This window comes from Mastomys coucha, unplaced genomic scaffold, assembly GCF_008632895.1.
Source record: "Mastomys coucha isolate ucsf_1 unplaced genomic scaffold, UCSF_Mcou_1 pScaffold21, whole genome shotgun sequence".
NCBI classification, from domain to species: domain Eukaryota; kingdom Metazoa; phylum Chordata; class Mammalia; order Rodentia; family Muridae; genus Mastomys; species Mastomys coucha.
Window position 1 is genome coordinate 36,301,199 of NW_022196904.1, and position 11,310 is coordinate 36,312,508.

Below are 11,310 nucleotides of genomic sequence, written 5' to 3' on the forward strand. Positions count from 1 at the left end.
GGCAAGACGAAGACTCAGCTGGAAGAAGACGGGGCTTGCAGAGTATCCTGGCCAGGGGAGGGAGAGACTAGAAGACGGAACAACAAGTGGTACTTGATGGACAGCTCAGCCCCAGAGTCAAGGAGGTGTCTGCAGAGATAATAAGCAGGATGTGACTGACACCCAGATGAATCCTCCCAGCATTCCAAAGCTTCGTGTAAAAGGTGAAGCTGGACAGACAGGCAGAAATTGGTGGGAAGGGATGTAGCTCAACACTGGAGCTCCTACCTAGAACCCCCAGAGAGGAGTTTAACCATTTGCCTTCTCTCTTAGAAAAATTAGCAGGGCTCTGACAGTTCAGGGTGCTGGTTATTGCTTCAGGGGGACATTAAGTCAGCACAGGAGATAGAGGAAAAGCCAAACACCAGCTGACAGCTGAGTTCTTGACAGGTGTGCCACCACAGTGAATGCTACCCTAGAGCTTGGCAGGATACTCCACTCAAGTTGACAGCTTTGCGTCTTTCCCATTTGCCATTGCTCTGTCATCCCACCTCAGCACTTCTTCTTCCAGCTCGATGCTCTGGAGTATCTCCATGAAAACGAGTATGTTCACGGGAACCTGACCGCTGAGAATGTCTTTGTGAATCCAGAGGATCTGAGCCAGGTGAGAACCAGACCCCTCCACCACACATGCATGCATGCACGCACGCACACACATGCATGCACACACACGCACGCACGCACACACACGCACGCACGCACACACACGCACGCACAAACACACAGAGAGAATTGTGGTGCTGGGGATGTGGCTCCATTGCCTAACACATATAAAACCCTGGGTTCCATCTCTGGTACTACATAAACTGGGCATATCGGCACACACCTATCATCCAAGCATTCAGAGAGTGGAGATAGGAGGATCAGGAGTTCAGTTACTGTAAGCCGGGTGCAATAGTGCATGCCTTAATCACAGTACTTGGAGGACAGGGCCAGGTTATCTGAGTTCAGCCTGGTCTACATAGTGAGTTCCAATATTTCCAGGGCTGTGTAAAGACTCTGTCTCAAACAAAACAAAAATGTTCAGGCATCCTCAACTATATACAGAGTTTCAGGTTAGCCTGGGCTTTATAAGTCTCCAAAAACAGTGTTAGCATTTGGATATGAATCTCTCTAAAGGCACACATGCTAGAGGTACTTTAGAACCTTAGGCAGGTGGAGTGCTAGGAACTCAAGCAAAATCAGGAGAACTAAGCAGCTTGTGTGTTGAAAGCTCAGTCCCCAGCTTAGTGTCCAGAGTTGGGGTTTATGTGTGCCTCTGACTCCACACCAGACTTCTCGACTGTTGGAGCCACCATTTGGTGGTGTCTTTACAAGGTGGTGGGAATCCGGAGGAGTAGGGTCCAAGAGCATGCCTTTCACGGGTGTATCTTTAAGATCTATTTATTTTAATTTTATGAGCATTGGTTTCACTTGAATGGTACATTTGTGAGGGTGTAGGATTCCCTGGAATTGGAGTTACAGACTATTGTGAGCTGCCATGTGGGTTCTGGGAATTGAACTCAGGTCCTCTGAAGAGCACCCAGTTCTTTTAACTGCTCAGCCATCTCTCCAGCCTGTCAAAGAAGTATCTTGCCTTGTACCTGTTTCCCCTACATTGCTCTCAACTCCCCAGCCTCTGTAATGTGAGCAGTCCCCACTCCACACTTGGCCCACCATGATGTGGAGTCTCATCTGAGGCCTGCTGAATTTATACCTTGCCTTCTACATCAATAGCCAGCCTCAGCTGTTGGGATTATATAGGCAGCTATTGACACAAGCATCTGTGCCCACACTGAAGTCTGCAGCCCTAACCTCACGTCTATGTACCTCCTCCTTGTCCACAGGTGACCCTGGTGGGCTATGGCTTCACCTACCGATACTGCCCAGGTGGCAAACATGTGGCCTACAAAGAAGGCAGCAGGAGTCCACATGATGGAGACCTGGAGTTCATTAGCATGGATGTGCACAAGGGATGCGGTGAGAGGGGCTCCCCCATGACATGCCTCCTACATGTTATGGTCATACCCATGGCCTCCACGCTCTTGATCATGAGTAATAGACACTAGCCAAAGAGGAGCATAAAGGTGCCATGGTGGGCACTGGGAATATCGGAGTGTCCTGGCCATGTGAGGGATTTGTTCCCTTCTTCAGAACCAAGGAGAGCTGCATGGTGGCCTTTGAGTAGTGGGAATATGGGATCTATAGCCTAGGACAGTGAGCACTGAACAGGAATCTCATAGTTCCAGAGGTTCAGATTTCCAATCTGGCAGACTTGGGAGATGATCTTTTAGGGTCACCTAGGAAGGGCAGTTACAGAAATGGGAGCTATCCACTACTGGAGCATGAGATCTTTGTGGTCTTGTGGGAGTTAAGCATCGAACAAGAGGATCAAGCTATCCAGGGAAAATGTGTGAAGAAGGCTGATAGTCCTGCACAGGTCCCCTAGGCCCTCTTTCTTGAATCTCAGTGTCATGACCATCCATCTGCCTGTGCACATGCTTCCATCAGACTAAGGTCCCTGAGCAGGGAGGTGCCTGTACTGCATGCACCAGGGGCAGGACATAAAACCATGTAGTGCACAGCTATCTGAAGAGTGCGTTAGGAGGCAGGAGGAAAGTGCCCTGTTCTCTCTCCTCTATGATGAGGTAGCTCAGCAATCTTTCCCCACTTAACTATATGGAAAATGAACTGATTGGGAGATGAGAGGCCAGGCCTGGTGCACAGGCACCCAGGGCTCCTTGGATAACTGTATTGACAGAGGATGAACTGACAGGGCAATTGGGTACTGGAGTGGGTGACAGCAGCAGAGTATGTGAGAGACTTAGGGAGTGTAAGGGAGGCTGGAGACTGAGCAGTGATGGCTAAGATGGCTTTCACGACAGAAGTGGAGAGCTGGGGATAGATAGGGGAAGAGGTGGAACAGCTAGAGTAAGCCACCATCTCTCCCCTTTCTCCCTAAGGGCCCTCCCGCCGCAGCGATCTCCAGACCTTGGGCTACTGTATGCTCAAGTGGCTTTATGGGTCCCTGCCATGGACAAACTGCCTTCCCAACACCGAAGAGATAACTAAACAGAAGCAGAAGTGAGTATGAGGGTCTGCTGCACCCCGTACTAGCCAAAGCACTCCTCAGGTAGGGGAGGAGTTCAGACTGCTGTGAGGAGCAGAAGGAATGGGTAGGCAGCCACTCACAGAGCCACAGCCTTCTGCAGCCTTAAGTGAATTCTCTGTCATGCATCCCAGCAAGAGACAGTTTGGGACTCTGGGCTGTGCCACCCAGGGTTGGCTTCTGGCCCACAATTCTGGGTGCTGAGTGAGTACGTTGACTTTTGTGAGCTATGTGAGCCCTAGTGTTCTCCCACTGTAAACTGCTATATAAGTAGCACCTGAGTCACAAACTGTGAACAGTTAGGGAGTAAACATACGCTGTACAGGGTTTCATGCTCATTGCATGCAATACACCACAACCTGTTCACAGACTGTTGTCTGAGGGCCTGCACCTCCAGCCAGTCACCCTGCCTCCATACCTCCAGGATTAGTAGGTAAAGACTCAGCATGTGAGTCTTTAGATCTTGACAGCTGCACTTTAAGCAGTTGGTAAGGATCAAGGAAGCAGTGTGCTGCGTTCAGCACCGAGGACAGCTACACATTAGTGTCTGCCTCTGAACTGACATTCAGCACCTAGGATAGCAGCAGGACTCCGCTTTGGAAATGGAAGCGCCACACAGATGGCTTTGAAAGGAGGCATGATGCCATACACTTCGGGACCAAGGACGGTTAGATGCTGGTCTGAGGGCTTGCTCTATTGTGAGGAAATGTGGCATCTGCTGGGTGCCTAGGGTGTGTGCTTCAGCACCAAGGACAGGAGACACCAATTCTGGAGAATCCCTGAAGGTCCTGGACCCCTGATCGTCCAGGATGGCCTTCACAGGAGACTGAAGTCCTAACAGAGGTCAGACTTCCTGGCTGTCTCCAGGATTGTTAGCTGGACCCTGGAAAGATGAGATCTCTGAGAAAAGAGTGAGCAGTTGAGGGAACACCCACAGAAGCAGGAAGCCTGAAGTAGACCCGTAGCCAGGACAGGAGCATCTTAGGGACTAAGAAGCAGGAGGGTGAGGCTTGAGAAAGTTTGTCTGATTGCAGGAGAGACAGATGAATGATAGGAGCCCTCTTGACTGTCTCATCTAGAGAACCAGAGGGGAAGGGCCCTTGAGGGAGGAGCCTGAAGTAGTGTCTGTCTTTCTCCTAAGTGGGAGGTGTGTGTGTGTTTAGAGGACACTTCATCTTAACACATCACTCTCCCGTCTCATATGTTTCTCCCCTGAAGGTATCTGGACAGCCCCTCGCCCCTCGTGGGACTATGTGGCCGCTGGAACAGGGCTTCAGGTATGTCCTAAAGGGGAGGTGCCAGCAAGCCTCATAGCTTGAAAGTCTTTCTTTGCTGCGTTTTTCTTCTCATTTGACCAGTTGCATGTGTGTTATATATGCTTCCCATAGGGCACAGACGAACATGTAAAATTATTCAGTGTCTCCCAGTAGTAGCAGGGTTGAAACCATACACACAATTCTTGAGTTGTTTGGAGCTGGGAATGAAGTCCAGGGCTGTTGCAGGCGCTCACCACTGAGCCATTTCCCCTGCCTTTACACATAAGCTTATTTTTCATTTATTTTAAATCAACTTTATACATTGTATTTATTTGATTTGATACAGGGTCTCCTATACCAACCTAGACTGGCCTGGCACTTGCTGTGCTCCCCAGGCTGGCCTGGGAATCCAGGTCGTACCCCCTTTGAGTGCTGGGACCACAGGCAAGCACTATGCCTACATACACATACTTTTTTCTTTAGCTTTTTTTTTTTTAACTTGTATTTATTTTTATTTTGTATGTGTATGTATGTATGTCCCAGCATGAGTGTGGAGGTAAGAAAACAATTTCAGTGCTCTTTCCTGGGGATCTTGTGGGTTCTGGGGATCAACCTCAGGTTATCAATCTTGATGGCAAGGACCTTTACCCCCTAAGCCATATTGTTGGCTCTGTTATTTTTTAGTAGAATAATATTAGCCAGTTTAGGTTCCTGTTTTTTCTTGTTTGAGACAGATTGTGGCGGTTCTTACATTAATACTTATAAGATGTTGTTTGAGGCGGGGTTTGTAGCCCTGGTTGGCCTGGAATGCACAGAAATCCACCTTCCTTGAATGCTGAGATCAAAGGCTTCTGCCAGCCACTACCTCTGGCCATTTGTAGGCTTTGGTCAGGGTTTTTTGTAATTAAAAAGTACATAATATCTTTGTCTGTAACACTGAATTATAGGTGGTATAGGAAGGTGGCTCAGTTTGAGTGTGAGTGCCTGAGTTCAGATCCCCTGAGCCTACATGAAGCTGGGTGCAGGACACGCTTCTATAAGCCAGTGCTCCTACAGCAAGACAGGAGGCAGAAAGAGAACTCCTGAAGTCGTGTCCACAGCAGCAAACCAAGAGACCTGCTTCAAACCGGTGGGAGGTGAGGACCAACATCCAGGACCTGACCTCTACATGCATGCACATGCTCCTGTGTGTATGTGAACATGCTTACATGCATGTACACAGAAAGATATAAAAATAAAAAAAAACTGGAGCAGTGGTTTTATAATCATGAATTAATTTAGTGAACCAGCTCCAGAAATTAAAAAAAACAAAGTGGGGGAGTTGGCTAGAGAGATGGCTCAGTGGTTAAGAATACTTACTATAGCTGGGCAGTATGGCACATGCCTTTAGTCCAAAGCACTCAGGAGGCAGAAGCAGGCAGATCTCAGTGAGTTTGAGACCAGCTTGGTCTACAAAGTGAGTTCTAGTACAGCCAGAGCTACACAGAGAAACCTTGTCTCAAAAAAAACAAAACAAAATGGGCTAGAGAGATGGCTCAGTGGTTAAGAGAATTGACTGCTTTTCCAGAGGTCCTGAGTTCAACTGCCAGCAACCACATGATGGCTCACAACCATGTGTAATGGGATCTGACGCCCTCTTCTGGGGTGTCTGAAGTCAGCGACAGTGTACTTACATATAATAAAAACAAAACAAAACAACAACAACAACAACAACAAGCAGAGGGAGGGGGAGAGAGAGAAAGAAAACTTACTGATTTTCCAGAGGACTTAGATGCTACTCTCAGAACTCACATGGCAACAGCCATGTAGCTCCAGTTCAGGGGATCTAATGCCCTCTTCTGTCCTCTATGGGCACTGTACACACAGGTTGCACATAAACACACATAAATCATAAATGAATCATTAACGTTTTTTATAAGTACAATGTAGGGTGCTTGAAAAGCAAGTATGAGGTCCCAGTAACCCTCCTCCAAAATTTATCACCTAAATTGTGTAGTATAAGCAGTGAGAGTATACACACACACACACACACACACCCCTCCCCAAGGCCCTTGCTTTCCATGGTAGCCTTTGTTGGTGCTGGCATGGAGAGCATGTGTACAGGAGTTGTTACTGGAACAGGGACAAAAACAGATTTTTTTTTTATAAAGCTTTACTTTTATTTCATGTATATGACTTTGTTGTCTGCATGGGTGCCTGTGCACCAGGGAGGGTGTAGTGCCCGTATAGGCCAATAGAGGTGTTAGGTCTCCTGGAATAGGAGTTATAGATGGTTGTGAGCCAGTGGGGGTGCTAGGAATTTAACCCACACCCTGTCTGCTTAACTTCTGGTCCATTTCTCTGGCTTGGGTTGGGTGAGATATGGCTCTTCTGCTGGGCTTTGGGGACGTCAGTGCAGTGCAGCCTCAGGCCTACTGAGTTGGGTACCTTTCCCTTCTGTAAGTCACTGGGAGTTCCAGGACCCCAGCAGATAGGTTTATCTCTGCTGTGCAGTCTAAGGCCATTGCAGGAGGTAGGAAGTAACACTCAGTTGAGTGGGAGGGACGTGGGGGCAATGAATGCAGGGCTGGGAGGAGGGGAGGGGAGAGCACTGCCATGCCGACCTTGCTCACTGCATCTATAGCCCACTTACGTTCTTATCCAGTATATTATGAATTTGGGTCCCAGCACCCATGTGAAAAGCCTGCACAGCTGTGTGCACTTACAATCCCAGGGCTGGAAGCAGCTGAGACATGTGAATTGTTGGGCCTCGATGGCCTGCTACTCCAGCTACATCAGTGAGCTCCAGGTTAGTGAGAGACCCTGTCTCAGAAAACAAGGTGGAGGATGACACCTGAGAGGAAGACAGCTGCTACTGGCCTCTCTCATTCAGCACAAAGACCAGCACATACAGAGCAGTACACACATGTATCATAAATACACCTGAAAATTAAGAATACCATGGTGGGGCTGTTGACATGGCTCAGAAGGTTAAAGGCACTTGCTGCCAAGTCTGATGACTAGGGATCAACACCCAAGAGGCACGTGGTGAGAAGAGAGAGTTACTACAAGTTGAGCTTTGACCTCCACACACACAATAAATAATTGTTAGGGGGAAAGTACCATTGGGATGGAGAGAGAGTTCATCAGTTATGAGTGCTTGCTGCTCTTGCAGAGATCTAAGTCCAGCTCCTACACCTACATATTGTGTGACTCCAATACACTTTTCCTACTCTCTGAGGGCACTCTGCACACGACAAACACTCATGCAGACTCATACACTCATAAAAATCGATACATTTTTTGCAGGTGCCATTGTGGCAGGGGTGGTGGTGCACATGCTCCAGCCCAGCGTTAGAAAGGCAGAGACTGGTGGATCTCTGAATGCTGAGTCAGCCTGGGCTATATAGAGACTGTCTCAGAAAGAAAAACAACAAAGTGGTACCATCATGGTATTGGCCTGTTTCCCAACATTCGAGAGACTAAGGCCAAAGAATTGCTAGGAACTCAAGGGCAGCCTGTGCTACGAAGTGAAACTTTCTGGTTTTGGTTTTGGTTTTGACTTGAGATAGTTTCTCTGTGTACTTCTGCCTGTCCTGTAACTCAGAGATCCACCTACCTTTGCCTCCCAACTACTGGGATTAAAGGCATGTGCCACCATGCATAGCCAGAGTGAGACTCTTTATAGACCCCCCCAAATTAAATTTAAAAAGAGCCCTTTTCTTTAACCTGTGTGGTATAAGCACCTACACTTATTTAGAGGGCCAAAATTACTTGATATAACTGGCAAGAACTTAATCCAGGCTCAGGTTGAAGGAGTCACAGCAAGACTGAGGCTGTGACAACTTTATTGAAAGTAATCACACTTTTTATACCCTTATAAGAAACCGAATATAGTGGCATTTGCCAGGATCTATATATGTGCAGTTGCTAGGATACAATGACATTTGCAAGCTATACAGGGTACACAAGATTAATGTCTGAGACCAACTGTCATGTCAGGCTTCCTTGCTTCCTGGACTTCTAAGGGAACATACAAAGAAACCCAAAGTGGCCTGAGTGCTTTACTGCCTGAGGGAATGCATTGGTCTCTCAGAAACTGGAAGGCACCTTGTGCCCTAGGAGCCATGGACTCTTAAAAACATGTCAGATGTCTCTCAAGGCAGTGAGACCAGGCCAACTCCATGGTTTCCTGCAGTGTGGCACACCTGTGCTTGTGCTGCCATGAACTTAATACTGTTTTGTGTTTTCCAATGGTCAAAATTTTTTTAAGGGCTGGAGAGTTGGCTTGGCTGTTAAGAGCACTGTCTGCTCTTCATGAGGACCCGGGTTCAGTTCCCAGAGTCCACATGGTAGCTCACAAGTGTCTGTAAATCTAACATCTGTCATACAGACATACTTGCAGGCAAAACACCAATGCTCATAAAATAAAGATAAATTATTTAAAGGAAGGAAGGAGGGAAGAAAGGAAGGAAGAAATGTTTAAAGAACACTTAATTGCACGTGGGGCTTGCCTGCCGCTCATGCCGGTTACCGTGATGCCCACTGCTTCCCTCTGCTGGATGGATTGTGCACTGTGCTCACACTCTATTCCTGCCTCAGCTGGAACCTGCAGGCCCCATGTTAGAGGTGCACATAGGCTTTCTGCTCAGGAATCTGTTGGGAAGTAGCACGGGATGAGAAGCAGGTGAGGGTTGGTGACTGGCTGGCTGGTGAGCACTCTGGTATTCACCATTCTGCGGCTGCTCCCTGATGCTTCCCACACGGACAGCAGATACAAGGACGCCCAGTGATGCTGAGCACAGGGGGCTGCAAGCATCACCTCTCGGGCCTCACCTGTGATTTTGGGTGTCTTGATGACAGAGACCCTGAGGGAGTACCTGAAGGTGGTGATGGCCCTCAGTTACGAGGAGAAGCCGCCCTATGCCACGCTGAGGAACAATCTAGAAGCTCTGCTGCAGGATATGCGGGTGTCACCCTATGATCCCCTGGACCTTCAGATGGTGCCTTAGGTGGAATCCAGGTGAGGAGGTTGTTGACTTAGCCCCTAACCCCACCCAAGCCTTTGAGGGACTAGGTGCCCCAGCCCCTGGTATATATCGTTGTTTTTCTCATGAACTCCTGAAATCAACTCAAGAGGAATCCAGACAGCTGGAATTCAGCTGGGTGATCTGTGGTAACTAGAAAATTTTGAGGTCACCCAGGTGTGATGGTGCATACCTATTATCCCAACTCTGAGGTGGAGGCAGGAGGATCAGACATTCAATGCTAACCTTAGCTATGACAGTGTTTATAAAAAGCTAAAACAAAACAAACAAACAACCCAATGGGGTTGGTGCTGGGGCTCAGTTGGTAGAATGCTGGCCTAGCATGCAGGAGTCCCGGGCTTCATCCATCCCTCATACCCCATAAGCTGGACATGGTAGCACACAGATGCAATCCTAGCACACAGGAGGTAGGGGTACAGCTCAGAAGCTAGGCCAGACTGGGCTACATGACACCCTGTCTCAATCTGTCATGAGTTCTAGAGAATGTCCCATAGCAAGGTTGTGTCCCCAAGTGGAAGTTCCCCAAGGCCATGCTCTCTCCCAGAGCATTTGCTTCTCTCATTGTGGTTGACTGCAGTCAAAGCTTGTATAGCATGCATGTGCAAACACAGACACAGACACACACATATGAACATGTAGGAATGGGAAACTATGCATTTGAAGACATTTTGGCTGACACAGGAATGCCCCATGGCATGAAGCAGCAGAGATGAGGAGGCTAACTGAATACTCTGCAGGGCACAGCCAGCCCCACCTCTACCCTGACAGTGTCATCTACCAGACACCAGTAGTGTCTGGTGAGTGTGTCATGAGTGGCACTTCCTGGCAGCAGGCTGTCTCCGGGTACAGCATCTTCCCCTTCCCAGAGTCCACCAGACACTGGCCATGTCTCTCTCCATAGCCCTGTGGATCTTTGCTTCTGCCGGCCTCAGGACCTGGGGCACTGCCCCTCTTTTCCTGTTTATGTGTTTGAGACCAGGTCCCATGAAACTTAGGCAATGCTCAAAGTCTGTAGCTGAGGCTGACCTTGGTTCTGATCCCCTTGCCCCTGCCTCCAGAGTGCTGGGATTACCAGGCCCTCCTTCACCATCCTCGCATTCCTTGATGCCAGTCACATTCACCTCATGTCACCTGCTCCCAGCCCAGCTCTGCCTCCCATCAACAGGATGACTTGCTCTGGGTGGCCACTGTCTCAGGCCTCATGGCTGCTTGTCCCCTTTGTTGCTGGTACATCCCCACACCTCCCAGATGTGGCAGGAGGGAGGGGCCGAAAGCCTGCTCCTTACAGCCACCCTTATTGCTTTACAGAGCTTCCGACATGCACCTTGAAGTAGAACATGAAGCAGTATGACTTGAGGCCTGTTTGAACTCATAGCTCCTAGAAGAATCCCTTGAATGTGCATTCTCACCGCTCCCTTAAGACATATGAATCAGCACTGTTGAGGAACCTGAGTCATGTCCTGTAATGTGAAACTCCTCCCTGTCTCTCAGCCCTTGCAGTTGTGGATGGAAATAAGTGGATGCTGGCAGCAGCAGCAGCCACTCCCTAGGACCCTCCTGCCATGGGCATTCCTGTGATGCATAATAAACTGTTTTTGATCAGAGCCTAGAGAGCCCAGTGTTCACAGAAGCTCTGGAAGAATCTTCCTGTTTACCCAGCCACTTGGTCTTTTACTTAATAATTCAGCTGGCCAGAGTGATAGTGTGCACATGCCGCCCCCACTGCTGGGGATGCCAAGGCATGAAGAACCCAAGGGGCTGATTCCAGCCTTAGCACCCCAAAACATGTCAAGCAAGAGCTTGTTTATTCCTACTTTCATGAAGTCAGCCACCCAGCCAGCCAGTACTACACTTCTGCATCTAGCCACCTTCACGCCCTCCAGCCTTCTACCCATCCACC

At 48.7% G+C, this 11,310-nt stretch overlaps 1 protein-coding gene across 8 annotated transcripts in view; it reads left to right on the top strand.

The window, feature by feature from the left end:
* The window catches only part of Vrk3 (VRK serine/threonine kinase 3), a 32,050-nt gene extending 21,036 nt beyond the window's left edge, over window positions 1–11,014 (top strand). For 7 of the 8 annotated variants that reach the window (XM_031386446.1, XM_031386442.1, XM_031386447.1 and 4 more), the window contains 6 exons: window positions 551–643; window positions 1,866–1,998; window positions 2,982–3,102; window positions 4,346–4,404; window positions 9,226–9,385; window positions 10,719–11,014. In XM_031386446.1, the coding sequence (XP_031242306.1) occupies window positions 551–643; window positions 1,866–1,998; window positions 2,982–3,102; window positions 4,346–4,404; window positions 9,226–9,374 (555 nt within the window). In that variant the 3' untranslated portion in view covers window positions 9,375–9,385; window positions 10,719–11,014. Of the gene's footprint in view, window positions 1–550; window positions 644–1,865; window positions 1,999–2,981; window positions 3,103–4,345; window positions 4,405–5,330; window positions 5,760–9,225; window positions 9,386–10,718 lie in introns of those variants that run through there. The other variant, XM_031386450.1, reaches the window with a different exon arrangement.
* The last annotated feature ends 296 nt before the right edge of the window (window positions 11,015–11,310 follow it).